Source organism: Schistocerca americana, chromosome 4 (assembly GCF_021461395.2).
Source record: "Schistocerca americana isolate TAMUIC-IGC-003095 chromosome 4, iqSchAmer2.1, whole genome shotgun sequence".
NCBI lineage: Eukaryota > Metazoa > Arthropoda > Insecta > Orthoptera > Acrididae > Schistocerca > Schistocerca americana.
Window position 1 is genome coordinate 242,176,137 of NC_060122.1, and position 23,892 is coordinate 242,200,028.

The 23,892-nt window shown below is 38.8% G+C and overlaps 1 protein-coding gene across 2 annotated transcripts in view; it reads left to right on the forward strand.

Moving 5' to 3' along the window:
- LOC124613088 (RNA polymerase II-associated protein 1) overlaps nt 1–23,892 on the forward strand; it is a 202,326-nt gene that overhangs the window by 106,741 nt on the left and 71,693 nt on the right. For both annotated transcript variants that reach the window (XM_047141675.1, XM_047141676.1), the window contains exons 7-12: nt 3,848–4,015; nt 9,844–10,031; nt 16,522–16,691; nt 16,824–16,992; nt 21,153–21,254; nt 21,334–21,604. In XM_047141675.1, the coding sequence (XP_046997631.1) occupies nt 3,848–4,015; nt 9,844–10,031; nt 16,522–16,691; nt 16,824–16,992; nt 21,153–21,254; nt 21,334–21,604 (1,068 nt within the window). The remainder of the gene's footprint in view (nt 1–3,847; nt 4,016–9,843; nt 10,032–16,521; nt 16,692–16,823; nt 16,993–21,152; nt 21,255–21,333; nt 21,605–23,892) is intronic.

Consider the following 23,892-nt stretch of genomic DNA (forward strand, 5'->3'; position numbering starts at 1 on the left):
ATTCAAAACAACTTGTTCCATGAGCTGAAAACACAATCAATCACAAAGGAAACAATAGAATGAAGTAAAAAACACGTAACAAGGAAGACTTGTCACTGCAAATTATCCTGACCAGGTGGGAGAGGCTGCATGATAATATGACCAGAATGTGGCATTAGTGAGCTTGGTTTGGCACAGACAAGTTGAGTTTTGTGTGGCACACACTTAAGTGGATGAATGTATTCGGAGGAGGAAGAGGGAGTCTGTGGAAAGGACAGTGTGAATGTTGATTGATGGAATAAAGAGGGGCTTTGGGAAGAGTGGTGGTGGGTGTGGAGCAGGGGTTAGAAAAGACTGAAACTAGTAGGGGTGAAGAAAGTTCTACAAGAATATTTTTTGTTTTTGTCTTGTGTATGCAGTTATCAGAATAATTCACATTTCTGGAATTCAGAGAAGATGGTATAAGAGGTGGTTTTTGTGTGTATGGGGAGGGTAAGGGGGGGGGGTGGGGGGGGGGCAGAATTCAGATGGCACAGATTGTGAAACAGCCATTGTAGCTGAGCAGTCAACTCTGTTTTTGGCCAAAGTTTTAGAGTGGCCATACATTCAGGGGGACATTTGGTTGTTGGTCATGATCACATAAGAAGCTGTGCAAAAAATGACAGTTGCATTGTTATATGTTTTTACCACTTTCACGAGTGACCCTGCCTCTGATGTCCTGTGGTGTATCTGTAATGGGACTGGACTAGAATGTGGTGGATGGTTTCATAGGACAGATTGTACTTCTTCCACAAGGATCTGACCTAGGTAGCAAGGGGATTACGTGTGACATAAAGACATACCAAGATACTTTTGTAGAGTGGGTGAGCAGTGGAATATCACTTTGGGAGAGGTGGAAAGTATTTCGGGTAGTATGTTCCTCATTTACAGGCATAATGATAGGTATTCATAGCCCTAGTGAAGAATGTAGTGGAGTTATTCTGGTATTGGGTAATGAGAGGGATCAATCTTTGCAGATGTTTTTTTGTTGGTAGTTGTTGTAGGATTAGGGACACTTGAGGATATATTACAGGAAATATGTTTGTATGCTAGGTCGGAAAGGTAGTGTCTATCTGTGAAGGCCTTAGTAAAACATACACATTACTGGGAGAAGGAATATTCATCACTGCAGATATGTTGTTTATGGGTGACTACTGTAACCAAGAGACATTGTTGTATGAAACAGATGACAGGTATCAAAACGCATGTGTTGTTGATGCTGGGTGATTGATATGGGGAGAGGTTAGTTAGGGGCAGTCGGAGAGATGGAGGTCACTGTCCAGGAAGGTGGCACTCTGGAATGAAGACCAGGTGTGACAAATGGGAAAGGAAGTGTTGAAGCTGTGGAGGAATGAGGGCAGTGTCTTTGCCCTGGACTCACATCTTCAAGATATCTTTAGTGAACATGAACCAGACAAGGTATTTAGAATCTTGGATGAATAGACCATAAACAGGTTAGAATATGAGGGTGCCATGTAGGCTCCCGTTGCCATTGCATGGATGTAGTTGTATATCTTCCCATCAATGGGGAAGTAAGTATGGGCGAATAAATAGTTGGTCAGGTGTATAAGGAGCAAGTGGCAAATCTGGAGTCGAAGATATTGAGAGAGGTAGTGTATGATGGTAGCAAGCCAATGAGTGTGGGGGATTTTGCTGTGTAGGAAGATGACTTAATAGCTGTAAACATGAATCCAAGTGGTAGACGTATGGGGGTGATTGAAAGGTACCAAAACAATGGTTTGTGTCCTTAATAGGGGAAGCTAGGCTGCATGTGGCAGGTTGAAGGTGTTGATTGAGAACTGAGATTCTCCTATAGGAGCATTTAATCATCTACAAAGGGACATCCAGGGTGGTGAGATTTATAGCTTTTAGAGATAGCATTAGAAGATGGTTGTGTGGGAGGTAGTTGGGGTGAGGAGGAAGATGGATTTGGTGAAAGGGTTATGGAGAGGCATAGGAATTTGAGTAGGAAGAGGTTTTGCTCACTTCTAGGGTGAAATCACTATGGGCAAGGATTGTAGGTGAAAGAGTCAGACAACTTGCAGATATGTTCTGTCAGGTATTCCATGGCCCACCCAATCTATGAAACATTTTGGTCCATCCTTATTCCATACCTACTCCAAACTCCTTGCTCATGGCCCATATGCCTGTGGAATAGGCAGAACCAAAAGCGTGTCCTGTTGTAGTCCTCTTACTGGCATATCCTACCCTATCAGAAGCAGGACAACTTGTGAAAGCAGTCATGTTGTATACCAGCTGTGCCTCTTTAGCGTTCTTGCACGGTGGCAATGGCACAGGAAGTAAACAGTGGTTCCCAGTGACACCTGCAATGGTTTATTGCACAACCTTAACAACAACACAACATACAGTATTAGAATATGGAAAGCTCTTCCGGGTACTGGCCTGCACCCAGCACGGTGCAGTGGCAGGGAAGCAATTGACACGGCGGAGTACAGTGCGGTTGGCTTTCGGTGATGGTGTGACTGGCACCTTGTGAGACTGGCAGCATCAATAACCTGATGAGTTGGTGACAGCAGCTGCTGGGAGGTAGCATTTGACCAGTGGTGACTGCCTGAGACGCAGTGATACTGGCAGGCCTATAAGGGCGATTTTGCTCTGTGTGACTGTGGTGTTGTGTGACTATGGTGTTTGTAGGTATCAGATGTAGCTCAGCTGGGACGTGATTTTTGACCAGTAAGGCCTTCCAGGACATGACAATGCCTACAACCTGTGAAGTGCTATGTTGTAGAGACCATGAGTCAGTGACCATGTCAGGGCTGATGGGAGTTGGCAGTTGGCACTCAATGGCAGCCCCCAGAGATGTACCAATGCTGACAAGCTGGTGAGAAGGACAATAAAACTCTGATTGGTGGGCCGCCAGGGTGGCCAGCTAATTGTCCAGAGCAGGAAAACTATCTGGCTGCTGGCAACTGCATCATGGCCTATAAAGGTAGGATTGCATGTAATCACGTGACTGTGATTGCAGCACCACTATGGGTGGTGTGTGTGCAGATATGTGTAGTGACATGACCACAGATGAAGAAAATGGTTCCGAAATGACAGCACCACTATCGGTGGTGCACATGCAGCGTAGTGGGAAGATAGTGTCTGTGCCTGTGGCCTAGCCACAAGACAACCCCTGGATGCTGGTGTAATGTTGGTGGTTTTAGTTGTCTGCTTAGGGGCCAACTACAGTAGCCTCTTTTCTCCTCTGATCCAATCCTCCTGACATCTCACTCCATTCGAGTTGTAGCAATGGGACAATGTACCCTTGTGTGTGTGTGTGTGTGTGTGTGTGTGTGTGTGTGTGTGTGTGGTGGATTGTATTAGTTAGTTCTGGAAAAGGACATTGGCCAAGAGCTCAGTGACCTTTTCACTCTTCTTATTTTGTCTGTCTACCACATTTTACCTTAACTGTAAGGTGAGTGGCTATCTTTACTCCTTCCATTATTTGTATTCCACCCAAGACTTCCTGTTCCCTTATAAATGTTGATTCACATATCTGAAGTTTATGTCCTATCGGTGAACATCAACCCATTTTGAGCAGTTTTATCATCTAATGATGTGTACTCTGTCTAAGAGTTTTCCAAAAAGTTTCATTGTCATAAGGTAACACACTGAAAATTGAAGCTCTGAGATTGTTTTCTAGTGTTAGAATCCATACTGTAGCATTTATGGCCAAAGAAACTTTTAAATACTGTGAGTCAGTATGCGAGCGATCACTAGATTATAGGTGGCATTTAATGTGCACTCTTTGGTATATAAGGAGTAACTATTCATTTTCTCCATGTCAGCCATGTTTACAGCCAGACTCTGGATTTATTTTCAGACAAAATCTGGTTATTATGATAAATGTATGGAGGAACCTCTTCTTAAAGTGATGTTGGACTCAGATATACTGCTTCTCCTTCGCTTCTCCTTAGATGACAACATGGAAACTATGGTCACAGCATCATTGCTGGCACTGAGGAATTTGTTGTGGAATTTTCCTGATGAGGTAAGTAAAAAGGAAGTATTATGGCATCTGTATTATAGGGTATTCTATTACACATGTACGCAATAGGATGAAAAATTCCTGTTAGTGCTGGTATAAACAGTTAAAAGTAGAAAATACTAAGCCCAGTTGTTGTAACTCATATTTTCCCTCCTCAGAGAGGAAAAGGAGTTCGGTTGAGGAAGGTTAGCAGGTCATTCGTATCCCTGGTTTAGAGGGACCCACCCTTTGTCAGTATGAAGGGTCTCATTTCCACTGACATAGGCCTTCTTATGTACAACAATGTATATAAAGAACATTTTCATATGGGGAAGGAGGCGAGAATCACTAATGGGAAATGTAATATTAAGAAAATTTTCTTCCATCTGCTTGGAAAGTTTTTTCCTTGGCAGAGGAGAATGTTGCACCTATCGAATCAGCTTGGAACTTTAGGATTTGGAATTCATTCAAGGAAAACCACCTAAACTGGAGCTAATCTATGATATAATCTCCATTGCCAATTCCTCACTTGGCAAGTGTGCTGTAATTAGTTCAAATTTTATCAGTTGTCAAGTGTTCTCATTAGTAGAGATAGCACATATAATGAAGCTGACATTTATACTTAGTAGAATTTATATGAAACGTGAGACTGCACAGTTATAAAACTGTTGAGTTTGATTATCTGGTCGGCAGTAGTGTAGCAGCTGTGATCTTGATAAAAGTGGCTGTAGGCAGAACCTGTTAACAAAGTGTAACAGTGTATTATGTCCACCTATGCAATATCAAAAATACATTAATGAAGATATTTTTGCAATGACCCAGTTACAGATGTGGTTGTGTCTGTATTCTTAAGATTTCCACAAGAAGGATATTCTCTGAGAAACTTCCTGGCAGATTAAAACTGTGTGCCGGACCGAGACTCAAACTTCAGACCTTTGCCTTTTGCGGGAAAGTGCTCTTCCAACTGAGCTACCCAAGCACGACTTAAGCCACATCCTCACAGCTTTCACAGGTTCGCTGGAGAGCTTCTGTAAAGTTTGGAAGGTAGGAGACGAGGTACTGGCAGAATTAAAGTTGTGAGGACAGGGCATAATTCGTTTTTGGGTAGCTCAGTTGGTAGAGTACTTGCCCGTGAAAGGCAAAGGTCCCAAGTTCGAGTCTCGGTCCGACACACAGTTTTACTCTGCCAGGAACTTTCATATGAGCGCACACTCTGCTGCAGAGTGAAAATCTCATTCTGGATATTCTCTGTCTAGTTTAAAGTTGTGAATCACCCTGTATTCAGCTATGTATTTTGGTTGCCAGTGTACATGTACATACAAGACTGATAATACTAGCCACTTTGTCTGCCTCTTAATATTCCTAAACTGATTGAGACAAAAGCCACGATGGTTCCTATGAACAGACCAATTGCCTTCTTCATCGTGGCATTAGCGACAAGTAGTCCATCTCTAATGGCCTCTTCACTGACTGGAAGTGAATCCCTAATCTTTATTTATCAGTACCTATTCAAAGAAAATATCATTGATAAAAGTTAATGACAATTAATGCAATTTGTCTATTTATAATTTTTTGTGGTGGCTGTATTTCTCTCCTTGATTCTATTATAATTACTTTTCTTTTATGATGTGAACATAACTGGTCTGTGTATGATATTATTAACTTCATAACTGAAGCCAAACCACAATTTTTGCCATAGAAAAAAACATGTTCCTGTGCTATCTCAGATAGTGGGAGATAAGTTGTACATTTCAATGTCAATTACAAATGGTTCTCATTATAAATGGGTGCCTGGACTCCCATACTATATGGCTTTTCTCATGGGGAATAAGGAGAATTGATAGAAATCGGATCTCTTCAGGCTGGGACAGATTTTTTTTTTTCCAGCAACTGTCAACCTTAGCTTAAAAACAATTATATTCACCACGGGTAGGCAACTATAGTCATCTCGAACTACTATTCCATTCCAACAAACTGATCTGCTTCTTTTAAAAGCACAATAATTGCTACATATTTCATTTTTGAATACTGTAAAACAACTATTTAGCTTGACATCTTTACCATTTGTTCAAAACATAAGAACTTTATTTCATAATATTTTACAAATATATTCTTGTAGACATAACACAAGGATTATCTTACATTTAATGTGAAACTTGAGTAGATGTTCTGTTCACAATTTCTTTAATATTTGTGGTCTAACTTGTTACACTTAGTCAAATACAGGAGTCTAGATGTTCATAGTTAGCTTTATTCACAGCTCATTTTTAGTAAAATTCATATTTGAAAATAATGATTCACAAAGTAACTAGAAGCAAAGAAGGCCTTTATCATAAGTGGTACATTAACTACTTCAGGTTATTTCTCCTGAGGAACTAGAGGCCAGCAGTTTTGTGTTTCGCAACACTTTCAAGATACATAAAATTTTTAAATATATTATTTTGAGTTCAACAGCTGCCATATCTGTCTCAAAAACATTTTAAATGGATGAAGATTATTCAGTAGATCAAGGTTAGCCCAGGGGAGAGATACAAACTGGGTTACCACTGAAATCTTTTTCAAATCTGAAAACCAGTCATTAAAATCATCCTTCAAATTATACATCATTGCTGTGTGACAGTCACCATTATAATGTATGTAACTTTGTTCTATTTGGCTTTTCAGAGTTGGAAAGTGTCTTAATCACCTCTGTAAAGACAGCACTCTCATAAACACAGCTTGTCAGTAAAAGAATTTACTTCAGTTATTGTATATGCAATATCTTTGTTATTACATTGACATTTGAAATTTAGCTTATTAAGAAACAAGGCACTGGGAGTAGACAACTTTCCATTAGAACTGCTGATAGCCTTGGGAGAGCCAGCCCTGACAAAACTCTACCATCTGGTGAGCAAGATGTATGAGACAGCTGAAATACCCTCAGACTTCAAGAAGAATATAATAATTCCAACCCCAAAGAAAACAAGTGTTGCCAGGTGTGAAAATTACCAAACTGTCAGTTTAATAAGTCACGGCTGCAAAATATTAACACGAATTCTTTACAGATGAATGGAAAAACTGGTAGAAACCGACCTTGGGGAAGATCAGTTTGGATTCCATGGAAATAATGGAACACAGGAGGCAATACTGACCCTACGAATTATCTTTGAACATAGATTAAGGAAAGGCAAACCTATGTTTCTGGCATTTGTAGGCTTAGAGAAAGCTTTTGACATTGTTGACAGCAAATACTCTCTTTCAAATTCTGAAGGTTGCAGGGCAAAATATATGAAGGCAAAGGCTATTTACAATTTGTACAGAAACCAGATGGCAGTTGTAAGAGTAAGAGTTGAGGGGCATGAAAGGGAAGCAGTGGTTGGGAAGGGAGTAGGATAGGGTTGTAGCCTATCCCCGATGTTATTCAATCTGTATATTGAGCAAGCAGTAAAGGAAACAAAAGAAAAATTTGGAGTAGGAATTAAAATCCATGGAGAAGAAATAGAAACTTTGAGGTTTGCCAATGACGTTGTAATTCTGTCGGAGACAGCAAAGGACATGGAAGAGCAGTTGAATGGAATGGACAGTGTCTTGAAAAGAGGATATAAGATGAACATCAACAAAAGCCAAATGAGGATAATGGAATGTAGCCAAAATGAATCAAGTGATGCTGAGGAAATTAGATTAGGAAATGAGACCCTTAAAGTAGTAAGCGAGTTTTGCTATTTGGGAAGCAAAATAACTGATGACGGTCGGAGAGAGGTTATAAAATGTAGACTGGCAATCGCAAGGAAAGCATTTCTGAAGAAGAGAAATTTGTTAACATCATGTATAGATTTAAGTGTCAGGAAGTCTTTTCTGATAGTATTTGCATGGAGTGTAGCCATGTATGGAAGTGAAACTTGGACAATAGATGGTTTAGACAAGAAGAGAATAGAAGATTTTGAAATGTGGTGCTACAGAAGAATGCTGAAGATTAGGTGGGTGGATCACTTAACTAATTAAGGAGGTACTGAACAGAATTAGGAAGAAGAGGAATTTGTGGCACAACTTGACTAGAAGAAGGGATTGGTTGGTAGGACATATTCTGAGGCATCAAGGCATCACCAATTTAGTATTGGAGGGCAGTGTGGAGGGTAAAAATCGTAGAGAGAGACCTAGAGATGAAGACGCTAAGCAGGTTCAGATGGATGTAGGTTGCAGTAGTTATTTGGAGATGTTACACAGAATAGAGTAGCATGGAGAGCTGTATCAAACCAGTCTCTGGACTGAAGACCACAACAACAACAACAACAACAACAACAAGTTTTTCTGTTATGTTGATTAAGAAAGTAAAATTCTTAAATTGGAGACTATCCTCATCTAACAGATTATTCTTGTCTAGTTCTTGCTTAAACAGTTGGATAGTAGTAAAAGATTGTGGAAACTTTGAAGTACGTTTCCCTTATTGAGCCAACACACTTTAATATGGAGAAGTAAATTTCCGTATTTCGCAGTTCCAGTTCATCTGCTAAACCTTTAAAAAGTCTCTGAAGAGAGAGACCTAATTTTGTTGACCATCTTTACTACAGTTTTTGTGGTTTCAGTCAGAGCTCACATTTTTTTAAAAATATTATGTAATTTTGCAATAGGAAAAATAATATAATGCACTGTTCCATCCCCTTAAGACAGTTATGTGAAAGAGTGGCAGTGGATATGAGGATTTATTCTGATAAATCATGGTACGAAGAGGTCAATTTCAAACATATTTTTTACAACTTCTGGGCAGATTGAAGCTGTGTGCCAGACTGACATGCAGACCCAGAATGTTTGCCATTCATGGAAAAATGCACTGCCAACGTAGCTATCCAGACACAATGGTTCTGGTTTATTCAGGACTTTTTTTTACATTTGACAATCCTGCTGGAACCCAATAGGTTATGTGTGACTTGCTTTTAAATGTAAACTTGCAAGAACACACAATGGCTGGCCAGTACCTACCTTCTTGTGATTTTTCACATACGGCTGATAGACACACATAAAAATAGAAAGCTCTATTACTTAGATGAAGGGAGGGGCATCACAGAGAATAGGAGGTCAAAGATAGTGTGTTTAATGAGATTTTTGGTAATAATTTCAACTGTTCTTTTTGTACTTGCCTTCTCAAATTTTGTCTTAACTATTTTGGATGCTTGTAAATAACATGTTTTTGTGATGTTAATGCAGTTTTTAAGTATATCACAAGAGGGATAATTTTTGTTAAATTTGATGTTGCAGGTCAGTTTTATTAGCTTAAGTTTAGCATTTTTAAATCAGTACACTGTCTTGATTGCCTGGCTTGGCAAATATAACTTAATTTTGTCCAGTGTTGTCAATGTTATTGCTGTGATTGTATTACTTTCATTAAAAGAACACAGAATACCTTGTCACTGATGATGATTTTACTTTAGTGTGTGATGCATTTTAAACCTTGGGGACTCAGGCACTGAATGATTAACACCCAGAGCTTTAAATGCATTTTTCACTGAAATAAAAAGCACAACTAGTGACTGAATGTGATTTGTTTTCATTTTTACAACAGCAATACAGTCACAGCAACGATGATCAAAATCAAATGAATTGTAGTAGTTTAAACTAATCCAGCTGAAATGACTTTGTCAATAAATTAAAGATAATACTATAGTGCCAGTGAGAGTGTGTATTTTATTTTGCTTTTCCTGTTCGAAGGAGTATTATCAGGACATGAACAGATATCATGTACATGAAGCACTATTACTCTGTTGAACTGATATAAATCCCCTTATGTCTTCATAGTTTTACGATCCACTTTAAGAGAATAAGTTAAGTGTCTGATATACCTACTTCTTTTTGTATCATGAAATTACATTTACTTCCAGGTTTGCCTTGATCGGATTCTAGGTTGTAAAAGAGCAATAGAGCAGCCTACAATTGAAGTTAAGATAGAAGTAAAGCCTGAGAAAAAGGAGGAATTAAAAGATGAAGAAAAAGAACTGAAAGATTATGAAATTGCTCGCGTTGATACAATAAAGGGTGCATTAAGAACTGACATTATTTTGAGATTAAGGTTTGTGAATGATTTGTAAAGAGGTATTCATTTTGTTCAACATTATGACTTTCATGTATGCATTTACTCCAAAAGTTTGCTAATTGTTTTTAATGTTACTGGTTTTCTATGATTACCTGCTTTTGCAGACCATAATTGTATACAGGTATCCCTTCTTTGTCTAATCAGTGAGGTACGTAAGAAATACATACTTGAGTTTGGGCCTTATCATCACATACAGTTTCTGAGCCTTCTCCTTTAAGGGACTGAGCCCTCTGCTTGTTCCTTAGTTTACACAATACCCACCAACATCTGACTTAAGAATCTCATTTCCTTTATGTAGCCATAAAGTCCTTATCTATGTTTCAGGTTCAACAGTAACCCTTCGTAACAGCTTGATTCCACTCAGTATTCCCTCATACTGGAATCTCACTTCTGTAACTGTACCATTACTTTTGGTGCTTGGAATATGTGATTTCAACAGCTCCCACCTCCAAATGCTAACTCAAAATTAGATAAGTTTACTAAGAATTAATTCCCCAAGTTTCTTGCTTTTCTTATCATCATTGACGTAAATAAATATGCAAGATAAATTTCTGCAGAGCCTGTAATTATGTCTGACATTGTGTGGGGCACCCAGTAAATCTGAACATGAAAAACTCTATTCCTTTACAAGGCCCATACAGCTTACTCATATTATAATGGTAATTGAGAGAAAAAGTGCATACAAAAGATTGGGAATGTTACTAATTTTTTGGTGAATCCTTCTTCAGAGCTGTAGAGTACAGGACTGTGATACCATTGAGCTTGTTCTGGCCTCAGAGATAGATAGATAGATAGAGAGAGAGAGAGAGAGAGAGAGAGAGAGAGAGGAGGGGCGGGGGAGGGAGAGTTTTTGACAGTGCACAACATTATGGAGGAGTGGAATGGGAGGGGGAGAGAGAACAGAAGCAGAGGGAGACTGCAGAAGTAGGATCACAGGACAGAGATGGAGGTGGTGGTGAGATGGGCTAGTGGAGTTTGAGACCAGGGTCAAAGGAAGTGTTGCGAGGACGACTCCCATTTACATAATTCAAAGAATCTTGTGTCAGAGTAAGGCTCCAGGTGGCATGGATTGTGAAACATCCACTGAAATTGTGCATTTTGTGCTCAGCAGTGTGTTCTGCTATTGGGTGGTCAACTCTGCTCATGGTCGCAGTTTGGCAGTGCCCATTAATTTAGGTGGACATCTGTCTGATGGCCATTCTTACATAAAATGATGTGCAGAAATTACAGAAGAACCTGTGTATAAGACTGCTTTTACAGGTGGTCCTATCACTGATGGTACAGGATTAGCCTGTGACAGGACTGCAGAAAGATTTTCTCGGTAAAGGCTATTGGACAGATCTTGGAGAGGGGTAAGATCCATGTGGCAAAGTGTTAGAAATGGGTGTGACATGTGGGTGGAGTAGGATATTTGTTTGATTGTGTGGGTGGTGGTATACAACTTTGGGAGGGGTGGGAAGGTTTGTCGATAGGATATTCCTCATTTCTGGGTACATTGATAAATAGTTGAAACCCTGGTGAAGTTTATGCTTCAGTTATTCTAGTCTGGGATGATATTAGGTGAAGAGAGGGGTGTTACTTTGTGACTGGTTCCTGGTGGTGACGGGAGGTTTAGTGGCATGTGTGAATATGGCACAAGAACTCTATCTGCAAGCCAGGTTTTGACAACCAATGTGTTTCGGTGAAGACCTTAGTAAGGCCTCCAGCATACTAACCAAGAAATTGGGAGCTGCAGATGCACTGTCAGTGGATAGGCAGACTATATGGAAGTTACATTTTGCTGTGGAAGGGATGGCATTTATCATAATTCAAGTACTGTTGATTGTTAGTGAGCTTTATACGGATAAATGTTTGGCTGGAGCCATCAGAGATATGGTGGTGAACATCAAGGAAGGTGCATGCTGGGCAGAGGTTGAGTGGGAAAAGTGGATGGGGGAGAAGATGGTAAGGCTGTGGAGGAATGAAGATCAAAGGAGGATTGGTTCAAAAGGCAGCAGAGTTCTCTGTCTTGTTTCTTTGTGTATCGGCAACTTAGTATCTCAGCTATATGGTGATTTATTGCCTTTAATCCTTAAATTGTATGAACAGCTTACTCATTAAACGACTTGAAAGTAAAATAACTGTAATATCTAACAAAACCAGCAACAAGAACAATAGCACACAAATATACACAATGGTGGTGAGCTGAGCACCAGAAATACACAAGATAAGAGAACATTAATTGAAGAATACACTACCAGTCCAGTGTTCATCCTACAATAACATGTAACTTTCAAATATAGTCAGTGAATCTTCACCTAGCACAGCTAAAGCACAAGGGAGCAAGGCCATGCTTGTGGTGTGCCACAGGTAACACTCATCCAGTGCTGGCACCTCTGGCAGTGGCTACAGCAGCAGCAGTGTGATGGCAGCTTGTGGTTGTTTGGTGTTCACCTCCATTGGTTCACAATTACTTGAAGAAGTGTTGGTGCTGTGCGTCCGGCAGGGCATACAGCTGAAATGTCCCAGACGATGGTTATACGGGTGTGGTAATGACCTGGCATGTGGTGACAATGAGAAGCTGTGCCGTCAGCGTTTGTGGAAGGGCTCCATGCTGTTAGCTGCTATAGCTGTGGAAGATGTGGTTCAGCACCTCAGTGAGGGTGTAGCTAGTTCTTATGGCTGCACAAACTAAGCTTCCTCATAGGCATACAAATAACTACCATAGGTTTACCCCACTATATAGAAAGAACTGGCTTAATGATACCTAGGTCTTGCAACCTGTCTAATTCATCCTGGAGTGGCAGTAACAGAGCAACAGTAATAGGCTGAGCACAACAAAACTTGGGAATGTCTGTTGGTTTAAGGGTGATGTGAGGTTCATAGTCCTGTGGAACACCCCATCCAGGTGAAAACAGAGCCCATCCAGTTTCTGTAATGGAATACAGTCAGAAACAAGAAACACAGAATCCTGAGTGTGAACTTAAAAAACCCTGAATGCTCCAAAACCGAAAATCTTTTCTGACTTGTCACTGTCAAACACCAAAAATGTGAGTTCCCTCATGACATGCTGATTCGCAACATCAGTCTTTAACTGACCACAGACAGGAATGGGCTGCTTATCATAACCAACCAAATGATCTTCCGAGGAAAAAGCTGGGCAACCCAAGCAATGATAGGTTTCAAGATTCAACAGCTGTAGATGAATGTGAAACATAATGTAGATGTTGCTGGGAATGCTGAGCTTCCAGTTGTGCACTGGTGTAACGCTATGGACTTACGTAAACTCCATGTCCATAACCAAGTACTGGCCATAGGAAGCCATGGCAAACAGCTGCCATCCGGCTGTGTTTATGACAAGCTGTACACTGTGCCTGCCAGTGTGGACAGCAACTATGGGTGTGCACACGGAAACAATCAGGATACGAAGGGAACATGCATCGGAAGAGGGCACCATCCAACAGCGAACAATGTGAACCCATTGAGTAAGATGACGGTGTTGGTGTATGATGCCTTTTCTGTGGAAATGCAAGCACTGACGCAATGTCTGTAATGTCCTAAAACTGTTTCACGGTAGCTCGAGACAACTTAAACACCTGAGCGATAGCCAGAACCATTTCTACTCTAGGATCTTCTAAAAGCAAAGCTGCGCAATGTACCACCCTGTCTGGAGTAGAACGGACATCATGTGTCAGAGAGTTGACATAGGACTGATTACAAAGAGCACAAGTAAATTTACATTGCTTACTTTAACTGCAGAGGTTGGTCACCGGTGCTTGATGGCAGTGGCCCACTTTATTTTGTTGCTGGTGAAACTCCATACGGGAAGCAACAATGTCGGTTTGCTGAAGATAACAGGTGCTGAGCAACTCATACAGTTCAGAAAATGACAGTGCCAGTGGATTCTTCAATGGAACAAGTTTCTGAAGAAGATTAAATGTTTCGTGCTCAATTCAATGGAAAAAAGATAACCAAAATATTTTTTGCTGGCAAGTCCTCTAACTGAAATTCTGTGAAAGTAACTGCAAACATCACATCTACAAGTCCCAATCTTCTTTTTCTTCTTGGAACTGTGGAAAAGCTGGGGGAGCAGTTGGATGTGCAAAGGGTAGTGGCGGAGGGGCCATGGCCTGTGAGAATTTGTAATCAACTGATGAAACAAATCTAACTGGTGATGTAGTTGCTCAGACTGTCATTGTTGCTGCTCAGACTGCTGCTGTTGTTGTTGTTGTTGTTGTAACTGAACCAACACCGAATCCATCGTACTCATGGAACATATGCAGAAACAAAATAACCTCATCACCAAAAACTGGAGTGTGACTGAATATCTTTGGTACAGTACTTGTATTTTCTAAATTATATGAAGCAAACAAACTAATTTTTATGATGTCAAGAATGTTTAGTGTATTTGTAATGGAATGTCATTTTGCCCATATTTTATTATTTGTTGTAGTCTTTTGCACAGCATCATGTTACATGGTAATAACACTATCCCTGCTCAAGTCACTGAAATTAAATTACTTTATAGACTTGGGTGGTTTATTGCTCAGATTACTTCATAAAATTTATATCAGTTTTTGTTGCTCGTCTTGTGATTTCTCCCTATCATTTTTTTATACTATCATATCATCTCCACTTTCATTTCATGTTGACAGATATTGTCACTTTAGAAATGAATTGATTCTGCAGCTTAACTGCTTTTGATGATTTGTCTTTCTTACACCACCAAGCAACAAGCTAAAGGCCCACAAAGAAAATTAATGCTGACAAGTGGAGAAGTAGGTGGAAACTACATTGGTAGTGCATATCTCTGATGAGAGCATGTTAGCCTCAGTGCGTGATGTTTTGTGGTTCATCTTTATGTTAATTCCTTTACAGTATTTAATATGATGATAGAAAATCTTTGTTGATTTGGGTTTAGGGAAATCAGCTGTGTGAAAGAAGTGTGTAGCTGTGATAGGTACATAGACATGTTGTTGTTCAGCTACAGAATGTGTGTTCTTTATCAGTGCATATGGAGAGCCTCTCTCCTTATGATGATTGCAACCTGGCCTAGAAAAGTTTGACACATGCTGTACTGCATTGCAAAACATCACTGTGGCTATCCTACTGCTATGTTCTGTAAAAAATACAGTAAGTGATTTCCATAATAAAAGAGAAGTCAGTTTGACTAAAACAGGAAAACTGTGTAGCATTGCAACTTTTATCCTTTGTAGGGAGTCAAACAAAATATTTTGTGCATAAATGTCCACAGTAGATAAAGTAAAACTTGTACAATTATTGTGTAATTTTAAGTCATGGAAACAATATTCATCATGTAGGCTACTAATAACAGAATGCAGGTACATTCACATTGAGTGCACCTCTCTGGGCCTCTTCAGTTGATGAGTAACTGTGTAATGTATTGAAATCATCTGATAATGACTTAGTAATAAGTCAAAACCAGGAATGACACCTTATATGTGACATGAGCTGCAATACATAATAATAAAGAAATAAAAATAATCATTGCAAATTTCACCATTAAGGGAGATGGTGAACACAAAAGATCATTATTCCTTTATTTAGGATTAGTGTAAGTGTTGTTAGCAAATCCTCACAATTTGCTGAAATTCATATCAATTTAAGTGCATCCTGTAATTGGATAGATAAAAAATCTGCTCACCAAGCAGTGGTAGGAGAGCACACATATAAAACAAGTTTTACATATGCAAGCTTTTGGAGCCAGTGGTGCCTCCTGGCAAAACAGTTGAAGGGGAAGGAGAGAGGACTGAAGGAAACAGATTGGGTAGAGATCAGAAAAGTCACTCGGAACCCCAGGTCAGGGGAGACTTACCAGATGGAATTTCCTTCTCATCCCATCTGATAAATCTCCCCTGACCTGGGGTTCAGGGTGACTTTTCCAAACTCTATCCCTTTTCTTAAACCTCTCCAGGCTTTTTCCTTCACCCATCTTCCTTCCTCTTCAACCTTTCTGCCAGAAGAAGCAGCCACAGGCTCCAAAAGCTTGCATACATAAACCTTTTTTATATGTGTTTTCTCCTTCCACCACTTGGTGAGTGGATATTTTTATCTATCCAGTTACAGTATATTGTCAAAAATTGATTATTTTCATTTTTATAAGTCTTTTCTCTGAATTATGTTATTTGCTATGACTTTTTTCATTCAATGAAGGAAGATATATGGGTTAATGCAATGAGGGATGCTCTTATAAGTCATGATAAATGTATCTGCCTGCAAGAAAACTGGATAATACTTAGAGTCATTGCTGTCACATTTTACCTTTGCGGATAAGATGCTACTGTTCTTTCTCAAATGTTCATTAATTTTTATTTCAAGACTACCTTGGCTTATTAATTGTGTTATATCATTTCATGAACATGTATTGTAGCTGAAACATGTCAATAACAGCATTTAAATCTTGTTTGTTTCATTGAGTTCAATAGCATGTAACAGAAAGATTGTATATTTATTTGTAATATTTCAGATATATTTTAGAGACTTTGAAGCCAGGTCCAAAAGCTGTAATTGCTGCTTTGGAAATTTTGACAAGAATAGCAAGACATTCCCACGAGTCGGTGTTGGCCATAGCGTCATGCCCAAGGCTAATATCTATCATTGTTAAGAACTTCCTTCCAAAGGATTGGAGATTAATTGGTATTGACAGATTGGGCTTTTTATTGTCTTTATATTTGACAGTGTTTTTGAGATGTTTATCTTAACCGTTCTGTATACTTTTAAAGTAATTGGAAAATTTTGTTCTTACACTGAAGGAAATTCTTCTTGCAGTTGGTGGAACAAAACCACAGGATATGACATCTGTTTATGGAGTTCCACTTGTAGAAGCTCTCAAATTTGTAAGAGTTTTAGCATCTGGATCACGTAATGCCGCCAGTGATTTATGTTCTGTATACCAAATGCATGATGTTTTGATCAGCTACATAAGCATAGATCCTAGGTATGTTCTAGTGATAATTTGATTAGTATTCTGTAACATTCCTTTTATGGTAATTCAGTATTTTATTTAAGATTTGGAAATTAAATTTAATTAAATAGGAGTTTACTTTAAAGTCTCCATGTACTTATTACTGATGTTGTAACCAATGTCAAAAATTGATTCTGTTGCTTGGCTTCACATCACATTATAAATCTACACCTTTTACAACATTATCTTTTTAGTTGGGTCACACTTTTCATTAATTTTATGATTAAAACTAACACTTCAAAATCAAATTGCTGCTTTTCAACCAGATGTTGCAGAAATAACCTGTTGGTCTCAGTTCAGAAGATGCATTTCTCGGACAAGGGGTAATAAGGGTGCTCGTGCCACTTCTTCCACAATACAACAGTTGCGACTATCTGACTGAACCCCACAGAATGGCAAAAAAAGTCCATTATTCCCTTCAAAACTTTGCGTAACTGTTTTGTAATTCTTCAAGAACAAGTTTTTTTTTTTAGAGCTGCAATACATCCAAGAGGTACAATCACTGTGAAAGCTGGAAGTAGCATTTCAGTTCCCCTCCAATGGAATTCAGTGGTGATGATTATTGTTGCTCACAACAAGAAGAAATTCTGTAATTAAACAAGCACAATGCAGAATGGTCAGAGAATCTTGCTCCTGCAGGTTTGAAACATCAAAGAGAAGTTTTAACTGGTATAGAGTGCTTTGCATCAACCAATACTGATATTCTTGCAAACCACCAGTCAACTTTTTTGATGTTAATGTGTTTCATCTGAAAATATGGGATTGTTTCATGATTTGTGCTTGCTTCAGTGCCAGTTTTACTTGTTGCATTCAGTGTTAAAATGCATTGTGTTTGAGGACAACGTAAGGTTTCATTTGTTATGCCCTCAATGATAGGATTTCTCTTTCCAGTACCTTTGGGTAGTAAAGTTTTGTGTTGTTAATGAGACTGATAGTGTGGGCCTATTTTCATAGTAATCACCTTTAGGCAAATGATGTGGGCTATTTGGGTAGCAATTCTGCAAGTATTATTGCAGATGAGGTGCCTGGAGCCACCTAAACTGCCCATCTGTGAACAAGACATAATGTTTGTTCTGAATGTAAATGTGGGATTCTTTGAATATGTTACATTTTTGAAGTGAGCCCAAAGTCATGAATTTGCACTTTATGCCACTCCATTACCAGTTGATACCTTGTGCTGTGCCTAACCAGCTTGTGTTATACCAATAGGTCATCATCCAGTTAATGGTTTTGCTGAGACACTTCAGTAATTCCAGGTTGTCCCAACACAGTATATTCCCTTATTCTGTTGGGTATATTGTGATATTTTGAATTGTTCCATCATTGTTTTTATCAGTGTAGATAAATGGTTTCCTTGAGTAGGTGTCAAATGACATGAATCAATGTAAATTGGGTGATAAAAGAATGTAAACAGTATACCTAGTAAACTAGCTTTTGTCCGTATTAAAAACATAAAGCAGTCGAGCGATAGTGGTTGTTCTTTGATATTGTACTGTAGAGACTCAGTTTGTTGTAGCTGCATGTCTGAGATTCTCTACGTCTTGAAGTTTCCATTTCCAGGGATATACCCGTTTATAATTGTATTTACAGAAAATTACATTTGTGTTTGGATGGGGAGGGGGTGAGTGGTAGGGTAAAAGTGAGACAGAGAAGGAGAGGAGGGAGTGAGTTGGTAGGTCAATGTATGACAAATATTTCTTGTTCCCAGTGAAATTAATCTATTTGCTCACTTTCAATGTCAACTAAGCCCTATGTTTTGTAGATGTGTATAGCTCAAGCCAACAGAGATAGTATAATATTACATTAATTTTTTAAAATTTTTTAACGAATCCATAATAGTTTCATATGTCCACAGAGACAGTCAAAAATATATATTTTATGACAATTATGGAATATTCCATCAATACCTGGAGGAACATATACACATTAAAGGTGCACCACTTAGTATTAATGTCCCACAATAATAATAATTTTATATTTTGTTGTAAACAACTTCGGTTTTCTAGGCCATCTCAGATAAAGACTGAACAGACAGTCCACACAACACTAGTGAGAGATTCTAGTTGTGAAAGACTATTATGTCCAAACATATGAGATGATTTGAACATTATGCTTTTATACAAAAAACACAAATAGCAATTCTTCAATTTGACATTGGTACAAAACAATAAATCTCTTGTAGTCTTTTAAGATTTGAGTGTAAGTTCCTAAACCCACTGATTGATTGACCTAAACAGTACTGAATTCCAGAAGTAAACAGGTATTAGAAAGTCTCTAAGACATATACAAACAGATTAATCAGTGCTAGTAACCAGTAGGCATTCTGTTTTGGCCTTTATATTCAAATGATTTTAATCTTTGAGTACAAGGTAGTATAAGGTTTATTTGTACATACCTGCTTTTTTGTGTATTTGAAAATGCTAATAACAGATTATCAGTTTGTGTATGGTTTAGAACTTTTACTACTATCTTGATAACTTGTGAATTACCATGTGGTGGATCAGTTAGTAAGTTCATTTAAGGATTTATACTCATATCTGTAGAGTGTGTAATATTCAGTACATGACTATATAATATTTATTGTTTTGTAGACACATCACATTGAAGCACTCTCATTTGTGTTTTTGATGTAGATGCATAATCTTCAAATCGACACATATTTTTGGAAATAACAGTGGTCATACAGCTAGAAGCTCTCAGTGATGATGTGAGAACTATCTGTTCAGACCTAAGTTGTCTGATGATCGCCTTTTTGGCTCACAACCAAATATATAGTACATATTAGTGTGATACATTAGTAATATGTGTTTTTGTTTTTAATATATTTTACAAATAAAAGTCAATTTATTGTCTGCATTCTAATCATTTTGTATTGTTTATTAAAATTTTTATTTTCTACATACTGAGAATATGACTATTACGGGTTCAAACAAAAGAGGCGAGTAGAGGACAGAGAAACAGGCAAGTAATAGGTCTGGAAACCAAAATGTGACTTATTATGACAAAGTTCATGAACATCTTCTAACAGAGTCCCTGAGGAACTGAACTGCAGATATGCTCTTGAGGACAAACGTATTATAATAAGTGTTTCATGTTCATGTGAAAACAGGCTTCAGCATGTCCCCCCACTGATGCCTGTACATGTTCAAAAATCCCAGTGGTGTTCTGACTGCATTGATAACCATCCACAGTGCATTACCAGAGACCACTGGCATTAACAACAGGGCTGGAATACACCAAGCTTTTAAATATCCCCACACAAAAAGAACAGCAGGTTCATGTCAGGGGGACATGGGAGTCATGGTGTTGGTGAGCCATGACCGGAACTCTTATTGTCGAAATGCTATCTACAAGTCCTTAGGTATTATGAATAATGATAAAATCAAGCAATTGCAGTTTACCACTTTGTAATCTATGGCTCACTAGCAATATTTCAAAATAAAATGTAGCTTTACACATTGACAGTGTTGTAACATTGGTATAACTTGACTTATGCATATGCCATATTGATGAAATCATGGGTTTTTGATCCTACATTTATTAGTATTATTGCTTGTTTCATTGTCCTCTATCCACTATTTTTGTTGCTACCTGCATAGTCAAACACTCTGAATATTTCAAAGTGAAAGCTCCATTGTCAGGCATTCAAAGACTCGGGTGAGGCTCAACCTGTGACCATTTCATCAGGTCATGACAAGAAGCCTTAAGTCATCACTCAAAACTCTGATGTTCAAGATTTTTCCTCTGAAACATTTATAGAAAGTAAGAACCTAAAAAAATTGAAATTCTGACAGTCAGTGGACATTATTCCTAAAATAGATTCTAAATACATATATTGAATATAAAAACAATGTTATAATTTTCATTTTTCCCTGTCTGATTACATACTTTACACATTTTCTTTAATCACTACAGTTTTATAAAACACGTTTGGCCATGTAACAGTTTCTGAACTACAGTTTCACAGTGTATAACTTGCACTTCACCAGATGACTTCGTCATGTGAAGCTTTGTATTCAACAGCAGATGCATTTGGTTAAGGCTTTATCATTATAAGGCAAAAACTTCATACTCTTTTGAAACAATTTGTTTCCACGTGATATCTGTATACAGACTTTTCATTTATATTGCAGGGAGTGTGCTTTGCCTCAAAGTGAAGCATTGCGACTGAGTCTGCAAAGTCTGTACTTGTGGCAGACACTTTTGGCCTACAATCTAGCAACACAGACTTTCATGCAAGTACATCATGTGTGTATAACTCAAGTATTTCTGTGTTATTTAATCTATTTGATACTAATTGGTGTACATTTTCAGGGACATGTATCCAGTGCTTATGAGGTTGTTACAGTTTCATCTGCATTGCACTTCTGCTTCAGATGAAATATCAACCTTTGCTCATGAACACGGTGCAGCACTATTTTCATTAATTAACCAAGCTATAATAATTGCAAAGCACCAAAGAATTGTCCATCAAACAAGGAGTTCTATAACACTTCCTGTTGAGCATTTTTCTAGTTATATCACTCCAGCAGAAATGTGTGCAGAAAAATGGTTGAGTCAGCTGATGCAGACAGACAAATTTACTGTAAGTATTGAGTTCATATTTTTCAAAGTAGAAGCAACAAATGACTAATAATATTTTCAACAAAGCAACAAATGAATAATAATATTTTTGACAAATGAAGTGCTAAAAAAGAAGAGCTAGAAAAAGAGGTAGAAAGAACTTTTAAAAAAATATTTAAATTTTAATTTCCACAATTTATTTTAAAAGTCCTTCATTAAAAAGATCAGAACAAACAAGATAGGGATATGCATTACCTCAGGGATGCAGTTAAAATTAACCATTTTTCAGATTACAGTAATAATAAATTTTCATGAATTTCAAATTTTGGAAGGTGATGTGTAGATCATTAATATCGTTCTATTTGAAGAGACGTAGTGTTGTGTACTACAACTATGTCCAATTTTTAACCTTTTTTATAGTAAGGAATGTTCTGCCAGAATGAAAATAATTTAGGAGTAAAGGAGACAAATCACCAAATAGCAAAAGCATTGAGTTGTCAACAGACATGCAAGGAAGAATAAGAACTTTGATAAAGAAATCCTTTAATGTGGGAGAGGAAGGTGGCAAGTGTGTGGGTTAGGCATGTGACACTAAGGCACTGGAGCCAGTGGAGTGCAACACATGAAGAAGATGACATGGAGGCGTGGATTGGGAGGGAGTGACAGGATATAGGAAGGGGATGGTTGGGTAGATGGTGTGGGGTCAATGGATTAATGGAGATTCAGCTGAAGAGTACAGAAGCAAAGGATGTGTTGCAAGGATAATTCCAATCTACATAGTTCAGAAAAGCTGATGCTGGAGGGAAGGATCCAGATAGCATGGATTGTGAAGCAGCTATTGACTCTTCATTGATAAGCATGCTAGCTTTTGGAAGAAATCCTTTGACGAGCTAGAGCACACCCATTCCAGCAGGTGGTTGTGGTCAGCAGCAGGTGGTCAACTATGTTGTTGGCCATTTATTGTAATGGAAAGCTGGGTGGTGGTCATGTTCACATAAAATGTTGTGCAGAAATTGCAGCAGAGCTAGTAGAGATATAGCTGATTTCACAGGTGGCCCTGCTTGAGGTGGGGTAGGATAAGCCCATGACTGGATTGGGGTGGTATGTGCTGTGTGAGTAAATGGGAGTCTTGCAGTAGGGTTTTCTGCTGCAGGGATATGAGGCCTGCAACAAGAGGTTGGGAATGCGATTCACATAAGGATGGACATGGATATTGAGTAGATTGGGTGGGCAGTGGAATACTGTTCCTCATTTCTGGGCATGAAGATAGATAATCAAGCCTTGGTGAATAATATGGTTCGTTTCTCCAGCCAGGATTGATACTGGATGGCGAGTGGGTACCCTATTCAGCTGATTTTTGGGAACAGTTTCAACATTAGGGGTATCTGAGAATATGGCAAAGGAAATCTGTTTGTGGACTAGGTTTGGGGGGGGGGGGGCATATTTCATCTTTGAAGTCTGGAGCCCTTTTTGAGGCCGCCAGCATATTGGGCATGGGAATTCTTGCCACTGTAGGTATGCTGCTCATGGGTGCACAAACTATATGGGTGTGATTTTTCATTGGAATGGGTTACATTTGTTGAAATGCATGTACTCTTGGTGATTAATGGGCTTAATATAGACAGAGGCATGGATGAGGCAGCCACAGAGGTGGATGTCAACACCCAGGAAGATGGCATGTTTGGTAGAGAAATGAGAGAGAAGGTGTCGAGGTTGTGGAGGAATCGGATAGGGTGTCTTGGCTCTGTATTTTAATCATGAAGATATCATCAGTGACCATGAACCAGACTAGAGGTTTGCGGTTGTGGGTGGCTAGGAAGGTGTCTTTTACAACGGCTATAAACAGGTGTGCAAAGAAGGGTACCATGCAGGTGCCCATGGCTGTGCCTTGGATTTATTTGTATACTTTCCCCTCAAAGGAGAAGTAGTTGTATGTTAGGATAAAGTTATTAAGGTGTATGAGGAATGAGGTAGTGGGTTTGGTGTCTGAAAGATGTTGGGAGAGGTAGTGTTCACTACTGGCAAGACCATGGGCATGAGGGATGTTGGTCTATAAGGAAATGGTGTCAACAGTGGTGAGTAGGAATCCAGAAGATAAAGAAGTAGGGATGGTGGAGAGTCAGTGAAGGAAGCACCAGACAAGGGATTTGGGGTTTTGGGAGGCTGGGAAGGTTTCTCCTAGGTGGCCAATAAAGAGGTTGGCATGGGAGAGTGCCATGAAGATGGTCATGGCTATGCTGTGGATTTGTTGTAGTTGTGTGTGTGGACATCATTGACAAGATATGTAATGAATGAGACAGTGGGTTTGGA